Raw genomic sequence first — 19,618 nt, 5'->3', positions numbered from 1 at the left:
CATTCTAAATATACAAAGCCATAAAAATGAAATCGATTTAAAAATTCTCCAAAAATACAAAAACAAATGTACAAAAATGTTCAATTTACAAAAAAAAAAAATCTGTTAAGGCATAAAAATATAAAACCTGTTGGAAAATCTACAAAAATGTAAAATATAAAACCACAAAAATATAAAATCTATAAAAATTAAAATTAAATTTACAACAAATAAATACAAATATAAAACAATCTACAAAGACAAAAAAATTTAAAATATATTTTAAAAATATATATATATATATAAAATACAAGTCCATAAAAATAGGAAATCTATTAAAAGAAAATCTAATTTAAAAAAAAAAATTACAAAAATGTTTGAAAAATCTACAAAGCTATTAAAAAAAAAAACCTAAAACACAGAAATATACGTCAAATTAACAAAATAAATATATAAAGCCACAAAAATATAAAATGGATAAACAAATCTCAATCTAGTAATTCTTATCCAATAATCATAACTGAAAAACCCACTGAAATGTATTAGTGAAGGAACCTTGGGAAAATTGTGTGGAATGTTGTTAAAATTCAAAAACAACAACACAATGAAACAGATTTCTGGAAGCATTTTATTCCCCAGAGATGCATTTGAAATTCTATATTGGAAAATGATCATAATTTGTGGACTGTCACACATTAATAATACAATAACGGTTACAAGCAATCGCTCGTGAGAGTGAGTTAAAGTACAGACAAGCCTGTATTTACACACACAGCATCTCATCACCTTCAAAACAAAGTCTGTACGTTTTTTGGCTGCTACAGAACTCAGACAGACAGCTTCAGACTTTGTGTTTGAGGGACAGCATCTGAACGCTGAAGCTTTAGGAGCTTCTGTAGTGTGGGAACGTTTGGTCTCTGCAGAAAAACAAAAGTGCGGCATGAGAAACAGCTGGACTCTGATGGTCTCGGGCTTTTATTTGGAGAGTTTCTTCATCCTCTGGTCCAGCGCAGAGAAGTTCTCCTCCACAGACAGCAGGTTCTCCTTCATGGTTTGCTGGACCTGTGAGTGAAGAGCAGCAGGTTAATGTGGTGTTTTACAGTCGCTGGTGTTTCAGTGAGACGAGGACAGACCTGTGTGAGCAGAGTGCTGTTGTCCTTCAGAGAGTTGTTGATCATCTGCTGTGTCGTGTCCAGATGGGTCAGCAGCTGCCCGAACTGCATCGCTGCATGACAACAGAGATACACACACACATAAAAAATAACCACAAACACCTATATTTTGATATTTAGATAATTTATTTTAAGTGAATCTTAAAACTGTACAGAAATGTCCAGTTTAATCCCAATACAAAAACCACAACCACAACTATTTATTATTTTTGTTTTGGGGATAATATAATAGCATCATTATATTAATATTACTACTATAATATTATATATATATATATATATATATATATATATAATTATTATTATTAATATTATTTTGAGAGTTAATACTAATACTACTACTAATGATAATATTAATATAACTATAATAACACCAATAATAATATATATTTTTAATTGATGATAATTAAACAATCATATGATAACCATTATTATAATAAAAAATTGTCCTGGGGAGAATATAAAAAGATTGAATTCAATATAATAATAATAATAATAAATAAATAATACATTTAATTTAATATATAATGTATAATTTAAAATACATAAACAATATTATTAAGATTGTTATTCAAATTTATATCTTATATTATTTTGAGAATCAACAGTAATATATTTATATTATTAATATTATTGCATGTATAACATTTATAACAATAATAAATATTTTGGAAATTAATAGTAATAATAATTAGTAGTATTTTGGATTAAATCTGTATTTTTGCAGCAAGCACATGATGTGATTGTGCTGTGATGTTGATGTGAATATGTTGTAATGTGCTGGTGTTGTGATGGTGATGTAATTGTGCTGTGGAGGTGTGGTGATTGTGATGTGACCGATGTGATGGTGTTGTGTTTGTGATGGTGATGTGATACCCTGCTCGTGCAGCTCTCTGACGGCCAGCAGTCTCTGCACCAGCTGTGGGAGAGACGTGGCCATGGCATCCCACTTCTGCACCACGTCATACAGCTGAGACACCTGCACACAGAGCAGAGCGATCAGAGAGTGTGAGTGAGCGCCAGCGCTCTGCTCAAGTCCTGCGGGACGCACCTTACTCTGGGTCTCAGCGTCCTCGATCGCTGCCTTGTGCTTGGCAATTTCATTCATCTTCCCCAAAACACTCTGCAGAAAACAATAAGAGCTCAGTGCGACTACACTCACAAGAACAGCTCCATTTAAACACAGCACTGAAATAAATACCATTATTAGTATTATTAGGGGGGATTAATAATAATTGTAATAATAATCAAATTAGTATTATTATTGTTATTTGAGTGATTATTTAAATTCAAATAAATGTATTAAACAATTATATAATAGTAATAAAAATCTTTGGCTGCTACATAACTTTTGCAAGAAATAATAATTATTAAACAATTATATAATAAAATTATTATTATTATTATTTGAGGAATTAATCATTAAATTTAATAAAAATAAATGTAGTAATTAAAATATATTTATTAAACAATTATATAATAATAATAACAATAACAGTAAAAATCTTTTGCTGTGACATAACTCCGAATATAGATAATAATACAATAATATAATAATAAAAAGCCATTCATAATTTTAATTAATTTTTTTAGTAATTTAAATTAAATTATTAAACAATTATATAATAATATAAATACATTAAAACATAAAAAAAAAACACCTGCTGATTTTTGTGGGCTAGGTCAGTTTTCTATTAGTTCAGATGCAGAAAATTTCATAAAAGCACATTTTCACAAAAGAAGGGACATGATGAAGTGATGCGGTGTCAGTGTGAACAACACGGATGAGACGCTCGTCTCCTCGCAGCTTTACCTGTAGTCTGGCCTCCACCTGGTCCAGCGTGCCAGCGTCCAGAGCACTGACCCGCGCCTGCAGCAGCTCTATAGTGTCCTGCAGACAGGAAGTGACCTTATATCACATGACCAAACGCATTCACATCACATCAAGCTGGTGGTGCTGATACAGAGATGAGAGAGAGTGTGTGTTTACCATCAGACTTCCTCCCTGAACCCCGGCGCTGAGCGGACCCTACGAGACACACACACACACACACACACAGATCAGTTAATCTATAATTCAATGATTGAGAGCTGAAGAAATCAAGGCTCCTCAGAAGAGGAGACGTTATTCTGACCTCTACTTGATCAAAATCATTTTTAAGACACAAAGAAGAAAGACACGTGAAGCTCCAGTTTTTATTTTTATTTTTATATACACTAATGAAATGTTGTTAAAAATGCATAGATAAGCTTCTTTTAAACATTAAAAATGTAAACCACCAGTAGGTGGCAGCAAGAGACTTTCTCACTGGAAGAGTGAGTCACTGAGTCGTTCATTCAAACGATTCGTTCAGACAACTGATTCACTCAAGTCTTTATGAATGGACTACTGAATCAGTGACTCAAATGATCAATTCAGAAACACAAATGATTCAATAGAAAGCATCAAGCACCAACAAACGTGATTCTCGCACCTGTTTCTCTGAGCCGGATCCCACTGCCGTCTCCAGTTCGGCCAGCCGTCTCTCCAGCTCGGAGACCTACCGTCACACAGAGAACGTCAGAAACAATCACAGGAAGCAAGGATTAAAGTGTTCCCTCAGTTCATAAAGACTCATTCCTGACTGATTCAGCTGTTCGAACGAATCAATCGAATGAATGATTCAGAGATAGAATCGGTGACTTGCTGCCACCTGCTGGTGGATTTAATTAAATCTTTAGGATATAATTTCATTATTTAAATCATTTAATATTTCTGTATTCAAATGTTTATATTTAAAATATATCTCCACATTAATTGATGTATTTAATTGCCACCTCTGTGTTCTTTCATGTCATCTCTAGTACAAATTCATTTCTTAAAACTAATTTCATATGATTATTGGTAACTTATTTGTCTTAAAGGAACACAAAAGTGCATTGTAGGTACATTTGTACAAATATAACGTTTTGAATACAGAACTATTAAATGATTAACTGATAAAAGATGAAACTAAAAGTCACTGATTCTTTCACTGAATCATTCATTCAATTGATTCGTTCGTACAGCTGAATCAGTCGGGGATGAAGTCTTTATGAAGTGATGGAACACTTTAATCCCTGCAGGAAGTGACATCACACTGGGTGGTTCCTACAGGCCGTACTTTAGCCGACTCGGTGAACTTCTCTTGCTCCGGTCGGCTGTGGAGCTCGTACAGAATCACTCCGTCTGGTCCTTTGGGTGCCGTGGTCTTGCCTTCTGCCCCCCCGCCGCTCCTCACGCCCCGGGCCACCTCCAGCTGAGTCAACAACCGCCTGGACACACAGGACCCGCTTCAGTGACCACTTCCTGAACCAATTAAATGCTGGAAAAATGACTAAAACCAGACGACAATGAATATATCAGCATGCAATATTATTTGTATTTTTTTGCGGTTGTTTTAATAGAGAGAAATTATTGCTACTTTCACTGTCATCGTACTATTTTGGTTCATTTGACCAGTTTTGATATTAATTTCTATAATATCTTATAATAAATCAGCTCACTAGTTAATAACCTGCTAACTGTCTAGACTTGAAAGTGCATTTTCCAAACCTACATTTTTATAATTCATGATATTTTGTGACATGATTTTGATGTACCATTTTCACAGTAATGCACTGTCTGAATTTAAAATATGTTTAAAAGGATGAATTCAGAGATTTTATGTTTTTCAACTGATATATCATTTCTGATGATTTCTAAAGTCTGTTAGAGAAAAAGGCAACGAAGAAGACTTTTCGTAACGTTAGGTTTTTGAGGTGCACTCCTGCCGTAAATTAATCTATTACTTTTCCTACATTATTTTTAACAAAAAGCATTGGTAAAATATCTATTTAGGAGTCTTAGACCTTTCCAACATATAAAGTTTGTCATGATTAGATTCTGATTGAACTGTAATATAGTGAAGTAAAGCTCGGTGTCCCACCGTTAAGGTCAAACAAACCAATCCAGAGCAGTGTTCAGGAGGAGTGTAAATGGATCTCACTTGGCGAGCGCTCCGTCGGGGTCGGTGAGGTTGATGTGAGCGTTGGGTCCGAGCACAGAGTCCAGATGAGCTGAAACCAGCTGCTGTTTGAGCTGCGCCGCCTGCTGAGCCAGAGCCACCGGAGTCAGACGCTCCTCCGAGCTGCTCTCTTTAGTCGTGACCTGCAGAAACACAGCGACGCCACACACACACACACACACACACACACAGCAAGCTTCTTCAGTAACACATGCATGTTGGAAAGTCTCTTCTTGTCTGGACTGATATTTGACTACAATTAGCAGCCCAGTGATCCAAACTTAGTAGACTAGTACACTGGGATTTACAATAATGCTCAAAATGTTGAGGTTGGTCACATGGTCTAATGTTTTAAAAAGGCTGCATTTATTCCATGAAAAATAAGTTACATTTTAAAATATTATCACAATTTATAACAACTGTTAATATATGTTTTTATATAATTTATTTCTGTAATGCAAAGCTGGAATTTTTGACATTACAGTACTCTAATAAAATAATTTTGATATTTAAATATATTTTTAAAAAATAATTTTGCTAATAATTTTATGCACCAATATAGTACACTAAGCACTGGACTTTTTGATACCTGCATTTAATTGACCAAAAAGAATTTTTAAATTTTAAAGTATTATTAAAATGTAAAATAGCTGCTTTCTATGTGAATCTCTGTATTTTCAGCATCATTCCTCCAGTCTTCAGTGTCACATGATCTTCAGAAATCAGAATAATATGATGATTTACTGCTCAAGAAACATTTCTGATTATTATCAGTGTTAGAAACATTAATATTTTTGTGGAAAAAGTTATGCATTTTATTTTTCAGGATTCCCAGATGAATAGAAAGTTCAAAAGAGCAGCGTTTATTTGAAATAGAAATCTTTATAAATATCTTTACTGTCACTTTTGATCAATTTAACGCATCTTCGATGATTAAAAAAATAGTCATTGCATAATTCTGACCTGAATTTGCTCCACATCCTGGCAGAGCTCGTGGATCTCATTAACCAGTCGCTGATATTTCTGCTGAGGAGTTTCCTTCACGCCACAGCCCTCAGCTAACTGCAGGACCAGAGGAAATGAATCAGAACAGACTCTGAGAGACTCCAGAAAACTGAACAGATCATGAACGAGCGAATCACTCACAAGCTCGAACTCTCCAGACTCATAGCCCACCCTGCGACTCTTACTGATGCGGTCCGAGAAATCTGCACACACACACACAGACAAACATACACAAGAAACATTTTTTTTTATATATTTTACACACACACACAGAGAGACAAACACACACAGAACAATACAGTCAGAAACCAGACCCAATTATAGTTAACTACAACTAAAACCACAAAACATTTTGATCCTTAAATTAAAATTTAGTTTAACTTTAAGTAATCATAACAAATAAAAAAAACAAAATTAAAATAATAAAAATAAAATCAAAGATAAAAATGCTAAATATTAAAGCTATAATAGCATCACACAGATACGTAAACTGTAACACTGATTTGAATTCTTTGATGTTAAAATTAGTAACAAATTCTAAACTAATAATTTATTTATAGATCATTTAGATGCCCAAATGATTTACAACATTAAAGAATAAAAAATAAAACCATTAAAAAACTTGAAATGAATCAAGCTTTTTCTAAAATAAACTAAAAAGTTAAACTAACTTTATTTCAGATAGTTGCCAAATTTATGATTTTGATTTAGTTTAACTAAATGCTAAAATAACTAAGTTAAAAAGTTAAAAATAACTAAAAAATGAAGAAAATGACAAATGTAACTAAACATTTTTTGTATCTCTAATATTTACTCAGTGCTGGTAAAGTAACAGAGAAGGCTGTCCTCACCCAGACCCTTGGTGCTGACGTGTTTGTCTTTGAACTTGTCGTAGGCGGCGTTGGGATTGACCACGATCCGCTCCACGCTGTCACTACACAACTCCTCCTGCGAGACGAGGCACAAACCATCACACCAGAAACACACGTCAACACGCCTGGCTGATTATAATGATTGGCTGAATCAGAGGCAGCTAGGCCCCTCCCACAGAAGGGGCGTGGCTGATTGGAATGATGATTTAAGAGTGACATGCGTGAGCAGTTATTAAATCACTCATCATGCATTTATTCTGTCATACACACATCAATCTGGCAGGAAGAGATTCAAGCTGATGACACAGGTGTTTAATAAGCTCCAGCATCATCGAAGATATGCAGGATTTTTAGTGTACTGTGAATGTTTGCTAAAGTGTTGTTATGATCAGAGCTTAGTGTGTTACAAGTCTCTATTCCCTTCTCTGAAGGTTGAATACACTATGAATCTGTGTGTCTACTGTGCAATCGTTACACTGGAGGAAAACACACACACACACACACACACACACACAGAGACGAGCGTCTGATGAACGCGAGCATACGGTGAGCTCACACAGTGTTCGAAAACTGCTCTGTTTTAATTGGCCGGGCATTTTCAGCAGCGTTTAGATCACTTTCTAATATACAAAATTAAATATACAAAATTAAATACCAATAAAAAATAATTTTGATAGACCCTGACGTGCTAAAATTGACATTTATGGAGCATCTTACCACTGGACAGTATAGAAATATATATATACAGAAGTCAGAACTCAGTTTGTTTGTGTGGTTTTCCTTTTTTTAAGCCAAGCTGAAATAATTTTTCTGTGGTTATTGACATCATGTCACAGACGCTGTATTTAACCCAGAATATTGCTTTAGCTTTCCAAATGTGCAAAATCCTGTTGAAAACTCCCATCTGTCAGATCAGCCAATCACACGCGTGTGAGTTCACAGACGCACATGCACAGCTCACGATCAGACTCTGATTGGTTTAGAGGAGTCACTGGGTGTTAAAGGGGAATCAGAAACTCTTACCAGCTCCTTGGGTCCCCAAAGACAGTTAGAGCACAAGAGAAGGAGAAAAACAGAAGAGAGCAAGGAAGAGAAAGAGAGGGAGAGATATTAATGTAGTTATCATATGACATGCACAACAGGAGCTGGAGGAAGAGGAGAAGAGAGCGCTGTTTATTTCATCAGAGCTGTGCACCGCTGCATCTGATCGTGCTATCAACACAAACCCGCTCGCAGGTCAACGTGACGCAGAGTTTGACCCAAAGCACTGGTCTACAGCACACGGGTCACGTGACCTGGAGCGAGTGTCAAACGTTAGTCGTGCTGTTCTGAGGAGAGAGCAGAGGTTAGTCTACATCACATCACACAGACTTCAGTGCGTCAGGAAGGAGAAGGATGAGATAATCCAGATCAGAGAAACAGCTGGAGTCTCACACACACGGAGAGAACGAGGAAAGAAGGGCTGCACGTGTGTCTTATCAAAATACATATTTTTTTTATATTATGCAGAAAACATAAGTTTTTCAGAGTGAAATTATACTCTTGAGTTTGGGTCTCTTTTGATGTTCATTTGGAAACACAATACACATCGAGCATCCTTCCCATACTTGTGTTGAGAAGAGCTTATATTAGTATTGTAACTTTAGAGATGCACAGTAAAGTTATCATTATATACATGTGTGTGTGTGTGTGTGTGTGTAATAGTAATATCTCTTTTTTTGTTTAATATTTTTATTTAGTACTACTTAGAATAAAAGTAATACTACTAAAAATAATAACAGAAAAAAATATTTTATTTAAATTAGATTTTTTTAATTATATTTAGTATTTTCCGTTTTAATAAGAATTTTTTGTTAAAGGCTCAATAAGTTTGTGATTTTTATCAGTTATTATAATTTTTTTCAATATGTCAATGTTTTTTATTTTATTAATATTTTAGTTAATTAAGTACACCAAGTTAAACTAAATGAGAATGTGAAATGTTGTTTTGGCGACTAGCTGAAATAATGTAGATTTCTTATATTTTATTTAACTTCATTTAATTTTACAAAAATGTTTTCTATGGTTTTAGCTTTAGTTCACTACAACAGGGGGCTAAATTGTTCAAAAAAGCACAACAAATCTCCAATTATTATCAGAAAATAAAAAATAATAATTCCCCTACAGATTGCACACGCAGCCCTAGAAGGAAGTGAAACACACACACATTATTTCTGTCAAATTTATCACCGTGTGTTCCCTAAAACACTTAAACCGCTAAACGTCCCTCCACATCTTTCTCAGGCTGTTAGTGTGAGAACTTACAAACAACTTCAAGTTAATGAATCGCATTTAGAAATAATGAATACAATTATGTTCATGTTATAAACATGAGAAATATTCTACAACCAAATTAAAAGAGTAAACCATTCTTCAAGATTATTCATCTCATACAACCACTGCCACCCTTTATTGGCTCAGACTTTTGTCATAATGTAATACGACACACACACACACACACAGGCAAAACTAGGAAAATAAGTGTTCATAGTTCAACACTCCAATCCTGACCGTCCCGGATTAGAAAACAATGGAAAGGCAGGAAGATTGCATCCCATGCAGGTTCTGTGTTAGAGAAACAAGGACGTCTTACTTGCACAAACTATCATCCAGAGCGGGTCAGACAGTGATGGTGGGTTAGTGAACGAGGAGGGAGAGTATAATTAGCTTTAATGTGAGTCTCTCACACACACACACACACACACGGGTAGACACTCACCGATTCAAACTGCGCCTGATCGTCCTCGGGAAGATCACTCGTCTCATAGACGTCAGGCTCGTTGGAGGCCTGGGAGGAAATGATGTCATTTCAACAATATGATGTCAATCAAATGTGAGAACAAAAACACAACAGACATAAAAGCTGAAGTGTAAATAGATCCATTTATAACTAACTTCTCATCACTATGCAAAAAAAGTGATGCTCTGTCTTGTTTTCCAGTGCAAATGTCTAAATCAAGATGCATTTACTTGAGAAACAAGTACATTTCTTCAAGAAATTAAGTGAGTTTATGATTATAAAAGAACAAATATCTGATAATGGAGTCAGAAAAATCTACTTTATTCAAAGGAGGAAACAAGAATTCATTATTATAGATACCTGCACCTGTTTTAGGCACAAACTCACTTCATTTTGTCATTATTCCAAGAATTTACATCTTAAGTAAACGCATCTTGATTTAAGGATGTTTAGATATTTGCATTTGAAAAAACAAAAACAGTGTAAAAGATTTACATTTTTTATATGAAACATTTAATGTTAGGACTTTATGAATGCAATGTTTTCTTCTCTGGTTTATGACCTTTTATAAGACCCACAGAACTATTGTATAAACACATTATAAACACTGTCGTTCAAAAGTTTGGAATAAGTAAGATTTTGAATGTGTTTTAAAAAAGTATCCTCTATTTATTTTAACAAAAATACAGAAAAAATAGTAATATTGTGAAATATTATTGTCATTTAATAGATTAAAATTTAATTTATTTCTGTGTTCAAAGCTGTATTTTCAGCATCATTCCTCCAGTCTTCAGAGTCACATGATCTTCAGAAATCAGAATAATATGATGATTTGTTATCAATATTTTGATGTTAACCTGTAATGCTTTTTTCAGGATTCTTTGATGAATAAAAAGTTTAAAAGAACAGCATTAATTAAAAAAGAAATATCTTCTAACAATATAAGTCTTTATCACTTTATATCAATTTAACACATCCTTGCTGAATAAAAGCATTAATTTCTATCAAAAAAGAAAAGAAAGAAAATAACGACCCTAAACTTTAGAAAGGTAGTGTATATTGTTACCAAAGATTTCTATTCCGATTAAATGCTTATCTTTTTAACTTTTTATTCATCAAAGAATCCTGAAAAAAAGTCTGATCAAATAAATTAAACATTAGAAAAATAGACCAAAAATCATTGCTAGAATTAAAAAAAAGTTTAGGGGGCACAAATAAATAAACCAGCATTGAAACTCTATATTGTTTGAGGAATAATTAAGTCTAACTCGGTGATGTAAACAAGTCAAATAAACGACTGCAATAAACATGAGATCAAAACACTGACATTATATTATTACACCCATCATCTCACATCTGGCCAACGCCCTTCACAAACATCTATTTCTAACAATCCTGTCTGAGAAATAAAGGAGTGCAACAGTCCCTTTACACAAAATACACGCAACTAAAAGCAGAAAACAGTCATTTGAACAATATTCAGAGGATGTTCTGTGTCTTGTTGACGAGCTTCAGTCACAAACACGAGCGAACAATCCTCCAAAAATCTGAAATAACTCTACATCTCAAATCACTCAATAACTTTAAACACAATTGGCCTTCTTATATTTACTCAGTACACTTAATAAGCCAACATATATATGAATTTATAAATATTAACGGTTGGTTTTGAATCACCTCAGACCGTTAGCCGCGGCTAATGCTAATGCTAAAGTACCGCGCTGTTATTGTTGTTTACGAAAGGAATTAATCACTTACGATGCCCGGCAGGTTCGCATACTTCGGGTCGGCCATTGCAGCACGCTGGGAAACGAGTCTGATGTAATTCTATTAGCGGTGTGCGATTATTTACTGCAGTTTAAAGCAGATATTAAGCGGCTCGATGAAGCGGTTGAACGAACGGGGTCGACAATGACAGCTGTGACGTCACACGCTAACAAAACCTCACGCGATCTCGCGAGCATCTTCTTCTTCTTCTTCTTTAGTTTTTTATGGCGGTTGGCAAACCAACTTAACGGTGCATTACCGCCACCGACTGGGCTGGAGTGTGAATCAGGAGATATTGGATCTTAAAAAAAAAATAAATAAATAAATAAAAAAAATAAAAAAAAATAAAAAAATAAATAATAATAATAATAATAATTAAATCCTACTGGCTAAGTCTGTGTCTCTAAGAAACTTAAAAACAAATTGATGAATGTTACTGGATGCTTTCTCTAATAAACCTTGCATTGTAAAATTATTCTGATTGACACTTCTGAGCGACTGAAAAAGCTGGTTTCTTTCTTGGCTATACTTTGTGCACTGAAATAAAATATGTTCTACAGTTTCTAAATGACTGCAATATTGGCAGTTCCCTGTTGGATGTTTCCCTATTATCTTCAATGAAGAATTGAGCCCAGTGTGTCCTATTCTTAACCGTGTAATTATACTTTCTAGTTGTATCCTTCTGATCCTCAAAGGCATCTCACCCATTTCCACTTGCATAGAAGATACCGGGGATGTTTTAAAAGATCCACTACATATCCTTAGAGCCTGAGCTTGCATGACATCCAAAGCTTTGATGTTAGACTCTGCTGTTGACATATATGCTATACACCCATAATCAAAGACAGACCTCATTAGTGCCCAATATATATTTTTTAAGGACGCCCTACTTGCTCCCCATGCTTGTCCTGATAAACAGCGTAGGATATTAACAATCTTTTTACATTTATTAACCATTTTTTCCAAATGAATCTTCCATGTCAGTTTTTCCACATCCCAAGAAACCTTATAATCTTCATTTGCTCAAGAGGCTGACTGTACAATTTTAAGGATACTGGTGTGATCTTATGCTTTTTTGAAAAACATATGACTTGTGTTTTTGACACTGATAATCTAAATCCCCATTTATTTGTCCATTTTTCCACTTCCTTAATTGCCTCTTGCATTTTTGATTTAACGTAAGATTCATTACGGCCTCTAAACCATAATGCTCCATCATCAGCATACAGGGATTTTCCAATTTTCTGGTCAATATTTGAGAATATATCGTTAATCATAATATTGAATAATAATGGGCTACATACACTACCTTGTGGAGTTCCGTTCTCTACTGTATATATCTCAGAAAATTCTGCACCTACTCTTACCTGAATATTCCTATTAAACAAAAAATCCAAAATCCAATTGTATATTTTACCACCAATTCCTAATCGTTGTAATTTAATTAATAACCCTTCTTTCCAAAGCATATCATATGCTTTCTCTACGTCAAAGAAAACTGCTATTACCACCTCCCTATTAGTCTGCGCTTTCCTAATATCGGATTCTAAACATAATAATGAATCCATTGTACTTCGCCCCTTACGAAACCCACTCTGATATGGGGAAAAAAGGTCATTGCTTTCTAAATAATGGGTCATTCTATCTGTAATTATTCTTTCCATTATTTTACACAACTGCGATGTTAAGGCAATTGGTCTATAACTAGACGGGTCAGACGGGTTTTTCCCTGGCTTTAAAATGGGTACTATAATTGCATGTTTCCACACTGATGGAAGCTGACCAATTTCCCAAATTTTATTAAAAAAATTTAGTACTATTTCTAATGTCCCATCTGTCATATTTGCTACCATTTTGTAACATACCATGTCTTTTCCTGGAGTAGTCTGTTTTGCATTAAGGACTGCTTTTTTCAACTCAAACATATTTAAAGGTACATCTAATGGATTTCCCGAATCTCCTTTCTTTTTTAAAACATCTGGGAAACTTTCTAACACTTTCCTTCTGTTCACTTGTCCTTCCTTAGTGAGGTTCTCAGAACTATGCACTTTCCTAAATGTTTGAGCTAAAACTTCAGCTTTTTCTAAATTAGTAACTGCCACTTTATCACCACTATTTAATACAGGTAATTCATAATTCCTTCTAACTCCTCCCATCCTCCTTATCATTCCCCATATATCAGATAATTTCACATCCCTTCCTATATCATTACAGAATTCCCTCCAGAAATTGCGTTTTTGTGTCTTAACTGTTTTCCTAACTACTGCCTGCTTTCTTTTATACTCTATCAAAGCATCCTGAGAATGATATTTCTTAACATATTTAAAAGCTTTGTTTCTTGCTTTAACTGCTTTACTGCACTCATCATTCCACCATGGTACATTCTTACCTTTCCTATTTCCTTTACTTTTAGGTATTGTTTCCTCAGCTGACAATATTATTTCATTTACTAATACACTATTAAACTCATTTATTCCTATTTCTTTATCCTCATTTCTAAGTTTAAGACATTTTTCTGCACAAATGATCTTAAACTGTTCCCAATTCGCATTCTCTATTTTCCACCTTGGAATATTCTTAGTCCTTTCTTGACACGTCCCTGATCCAACTTTAATTAGAAAAGGGAAATGATCACTACCTATTGTAGTTTCCTTATCTACACTCCACGTACTAATACCTGCTATTGCACTGGATACAAAAGTTAAATCAAGTACTGATTTTGTATTGTTTATGCTGTTAAACCGTGTTCCCTCACCATTGTTAAGACATACCAAGCTTTTATCATCAATATATTCTTCTAAAGCTAAACCATTTGCATCTGTACTGTTACTTCCCCATAATGTATTGTGTGCATTAAAATCCCCACACCATATAACCTCACTGAGTGGTGATCCCACAATATTTTCCAAAATACTTCGCTCTATTTTCCCACAAGGATTATAATAATTTATTACATCTATAGAACCTTTACTTGTCCATATCCTTATGGTAACTGATTCATTCTTATCATTTATATTTATAATTTCATAGCTTAAACCATTTTGTATAAAAGTTACTAATCCTCCCCCTCTACCATTTTCTCTATCTCTCCTAACTGCTGAATATCCCTTAATGATAAAATCTAACTCTGATTTCAACCATGATCCTTGTACACATATTATATTTGGTTTCTCTTTTAACTCATCTACATATTTCTTAAATTCTTGGCCATTAGCTATTAAACTTCTAGCATTCCATTGTAGTATGCCTACATTTACCACCATTTAGTCTATACCAACATTGTGCTGGGTAAACTGAGTGTCTGTACTTAAGTTATCCCTAACTGTTTCCCAAACCATTCCTTTTATCCCCAAATATTTTTCAGCTGCTTTCACAATAATTTTAATCCTTTCGGTACGACTCGTTGTCTGTGCAGAACAGTTGATAACTTCAACCATAAAAATCACAAAATCATGTTTGCTGACAACTAAATTGTCTTTCCTTATCTCTTCATCCTCTTCATTTATTATGTCATTTCCAATGCCCTCATTTTGTTTTGGTATTACATTCACTCTGGGGACCAGCTTTACTGCTTCAGAGTAGCTAATGCCTTCAGTTACCTTAATTCTTTGTACCTCTTTGGCTCTTTTACTAAATTCACAACCCTGGTATGCTGCACTGTGCTCCCCTCCACAATTGCAGCATTGATTGCGAGCTTTGTCACATTCATCATACTCATGGTCTCCTCCACACTTACTACACCTCTTTTTTCCTTTACATACAGCCGCGATATGCCCAAACCGTTGACATTTATAACATCGAAGTGGTGGAGGGATGTACAACCTAACCACATAACTCATAAAACCAACAAAAACCTTATCTGGTAAAGTTTCTCCTTCAAACATAAGCATAACTGATAAGCTGTCGCAAATGTCTCCAAATCTCTTAGTTTTAAGTCTTTTAGCTTCGCATACTTTGGCCTGCTTAATGTTTGCTATTATAGCATCCGTCTCTACATTTACCGGAATGCCTGTAATGACTCCTCTGACTAACTTTTTGTCATTAGCCTTTGAACATTGCACTAGTTTACCGTGAATTTTACTCATCTTAACTGCTTTTTTGAGTTGTTCTTCGTTTTTACAAAACACCAGAAGTTGTCAATTTCTTAATATTTTTGCACTCCTTACCTCTCCAATTTCTTTACTTAGACCTTTTGTAAGTTGTATCGGATTCCACTCTCTGAACGTGGTACCTTCTTGCCCCAACTTAACAAATACCTTATATTGTTCCCCACCATACTTTAAAGATGCACTTTCACCACAGTCAGTTGTATTATTCTTTTTCTTTTTATTTTGATTAATATTCCACTCTTCTTTACCCTCGCTGTCTTCCACCTCTCCAATGCTCCCCACCTCTCCTGTCTCACTTACTACTCCGTCACTTCCTTCCTCCATCTCCTGACCATTCCCAGCCCAGCTGTTGCCATCCACCTGACACGGAGTCAGTTTCCGTTTGCGCTGACGTCCACCCGCCATTTCCTCCCTCCTTGTTCCTCTTCCTGTGCACAAGTTAGAATAATGACGTATCAAAACCGAAACTCAACCGTTGCCCGATCTCGCGAGCATTCGTGAAACAGGTGAAATATACTTGGAAACGGCTCCAAATCTTCCAAAGTGTTTTGGAAATTTTATTTTTAGACTCAAACCAGCTGAAAAGGGAGTCAAAAAACTTAATGAATAAATAAATAAATCAAAGTAACTTTTACGGACTTTTAAATTAAATGTTCCCTCCTGGTGGAATGACCTCCCCAACTCAATCAAGGGCAGCTGAGTCCTTAGCCATCTTCAAGAATCGGCTTAAAACCCATCTCTTCCATCTTTATTTGACCCCTCTAACTTTAACACTCACTTTTCTCATTCTAATCTTTAAAAAAATATATCTACCTGTCCTTTCTAATCTTTTTGTATTATTATTTTTCATTTATTATGCCATTTTGTCTGTGTGTGTGTGTGCGTGTGTATGTATATATATATATATAATTTACATTCATGCCAATAAAGCAATATTGAATTGAATTGAATTATAAGACCGCTAACACTAGCTTGCTCTATTCTGTGTATTTCTATCCGTTTTCTTTTTATTTATTATATTATTTAAAAGCCCTTGCTACTGTTTTAACCTAACTGAGACTTGTTTTAGCACTTATATATCATTGCATTTTTGTTTTTGTTTTTGATTGCTTCCACTGTCCTCATTTGTAAGGATAAAAGCGTCTGCTAAATGAATAAATGTAATGTAAATGTAAATAAATAAATGAAATAATATATTTATTTATTTATGGAAAAACAATTAAAGTGGTTAATTCAGGTTTCCCAGGATATATATATATATGTGTGTGTGTGTGTGTGTGTGTGTATATAAATATATATATATATATATATATATATATATATATATATATATATATATACACAAGTTAAATTAAACAAATAAAATAAATCATTTTAATACATGTTAATACATTTTAATAAATCGTAGAATATTTTGAAATAACAACAACCAAAATAAAACGTTTACAAAAAAAAATTAAATTTTTTTTTTTTTGTTTATATGAAGTGAAAGTGACATTCAGCCAAGTATGGTGACCCATACTCAGAATTTGTGCTCTGCATTTAACCCATCCGAAATGCACACACACAGAGCAGTGAACACACACACACACACACACACTGTGAGCACACACCCGGAGCAGTGGGCAGCCATTTATGCTGCGGCGCCCGGGGAGCAGTTGGGGGTTCGATGCCTTGCTCAAGGACACCTAAGTCATGGTATTGAAGGTGGAGAGAGAGCTGTTCATGCACTCCCCCCACCCACAATTCCTGCCGGCCCGAGACTAGAACCCACAACCCTTCGATTGGGAGTCCGACGCTCTAACCATTAGGCCAACATCAGAAAACCCTGAACATACAAAGTGGTACTTCAAGTAAATATATTAGGTGAAACTGGTTTAGCTTAATTGGCTTAGATTAATTGGAATAATTCTACACTGTAAAAAAAATTATTTTGATTTTTAACAGTAAAAGACTGTAAAAATGCTACAGTAAAAACGTGTAAATTGGTTAACTGTGAATTTTTAACTGTATTTTACTGTAAAATTACATAATATGTAATCACAGTTATTCACCATATATAGTATGGAAACTTACTGATAATCAATTAACAGGTTTTTACTGTAGCATTTTTACAGTCTTTTACTGTTAAAATCACAATCATTTTTTACAGTGCAGTGTATACAATGCATTGATAAATATGGCCATGCAATTTAAATGACATCTAAAGTCATAAAATATGAGTTTTTCACACTGCATCAGCAGTAATTCACGCAGACTCATATCTCAGATAAACATCATGTTTGACATTAAATATTTTAAGTCTTAGATAAAAGTTCCTAGAATCAGGATTTTATGCATCAGAAATGCAGTTGAGAAATGATTAACTTTACAGATACACACATACATCGGTCAGTGTGACCTGTAGGGTCTGGCTGCTATGAGATTGACCTTTGACCTCTCTACACTTCCTGATCTGCCACCAACAGGCCTGTCGCACAACTTGCCATTAAATATGTTTCAATAAAGAGAATCTAGTCCATGAATACATGTGTTTATTGAATATTGATATAGGTGAATAAAATTAGACTTAATTCAAAATTAATAATTTAATTTAAGAATTCAACAGTGCATTTATACAATGCATCACTGAATGGATTCATGCAAATAAGATGAAATTCTAATGAAAACAAATGCTAAAATCATCATAAAATATTATTATATATCTGTTGCAGAACTTCCAAATTAATTTAATTTAATTTAATAATTCATTTATACAATGCATTAATTAGATTAAATTAAATGTACTTTAATAATGCACTGATGAATGGTTTCATGTAAATTAGCTGATATTAAAATGAAAACAAATGCTAAATTCATCATTAAATATAAATTCCTATTATATATTTGTTGCAGAACTTCCCATTAAAACGTTTAATTTGTATCAAATTAAATTAAATTATTAATTTAATATAATTTAATAATCCATTTATACAATGCATTGATAAAATGTAATTAAATGTACTTTAATAAGGCATCGATGAATCATCTATGCAAATTAGCTGAAACTCTAATCAAAACCAATGCTAAAATAATCATAAAATATAAATTTGTATTATATATCTGTTGCAGAACCTCCCATTTAAATTATATTAAATAATTAAATAATTAATTTATACGATGCATTGATTAGATTAGATTAAATTAACTTTAATAATGCATTGATGAATGTTTCATGCAATGATATTCAAATGAAAATAAATGTTAAAATCATCATAAAAATATAAATTCTGATTATATATCTGTTGCAGAACTTGCCATTTAACTTTTAAATTAAATTAAATCAAATAATAAATTAAATTAATTTATTAATGCAATCGATGTGTATTCCAACGGTCAACGGTTCTCCAAAAAGTATGCAAAAAATGTGAACCTAATTTACTGGATCAAGTGTCCATATCTGAACCTGTGTCATTCAAATAATAGTAATAAACAAATAAAAATAATAATGCTATAACCTCTCTAACTGAGAGATAAATGTAATTTAAGGACGGGTCAATGTCTAAAGAAGTCAACAAGTGCGTCTGCCCTACAAGCACATGATGAGAATGTGTGATTAGAGAATGGCTGTGATTATGTCTGAATCATACACATATTGATGCATATCTGAAGAGGGTTGGTTACTGTGGTTTTATTCTGAGTGTGGGGTCAGCAGGACAGACTCAGTGTCTAACTGGAAACAGATCGATAGCTGTGCAGCTGAACACTGACACATTGATGACATGAAGGAGCAAAGCTCACATATAAACACACGTACAGTCAGCGCTGACAGAAACACAGACGCACAGCTGACGGTGAGTAGCTTCATCAGCATTCTCTCTGTTCCGGATAAATAAGATTCATATTCAGGGATTAATATATTAATGCAGAT

The 19,618-nt window shown here is 34.0% G+C and overlaps 1 protein-coding gene across 1 annotated transcript; it reads right to left on the bottom strand.

The window, feature by feature from the left end:
- Positions 1-589: 589 nt before the first annotated feature.
- On the bottom strand, positions 590-11,773 carry LOC128016064 (dynactin subunit 2-like). The gene is made up of 14 exons (XM_052600420.1): positions 11,591-11,773; positions 9,812-9,880; positions 7,033-7,129; positions 6,323-6,384; positions 6,140-6,238; positions 5,159-5,319; positions 4,295-4,445; positions 3,626-3,691; positions 3,142-3,180; positions 2,965-3,042; positions 2,203-2,274; positions 2,028-2,130; positions 1,113-1,204; positions 590-1,041 (listed from the first exon to the last, which is right to left on the bottom strand). Exons 1-14 carry the CDS (start codon positions 11,624-11,626, stop codon positions 955-957), a joined length of 1,212 nt encoding a protein of 403 aa, XP_052456380.1. The 5' UTR covers positions 11,627-11,773; the 3' UTR covers positions 590-954.
- Between the last annotated feature and the right edge of the window lie 7,845 nt (positions 11,774-19,618).

Source organism: Carassius gibelio, chromosome A6 (assembly GCF_023724105.1).
Source record: "Carassius gibelio isolate Cgi1373 ecotype wild population from Czech Republic chromosome A6, carGib1.2-hapl.c, whole genome shotgun sequence".
Taxonomy (NCBI): domain Eukaryota; kingdom Metazoa; phylum Chordata; class Actinopteri; order Cypriniformes; family Cyprinidae; genus Carassius; species Carassius gibelio.
This window is presented reverse-complemented; position numbering and strand designations above follow the sequence as displayed.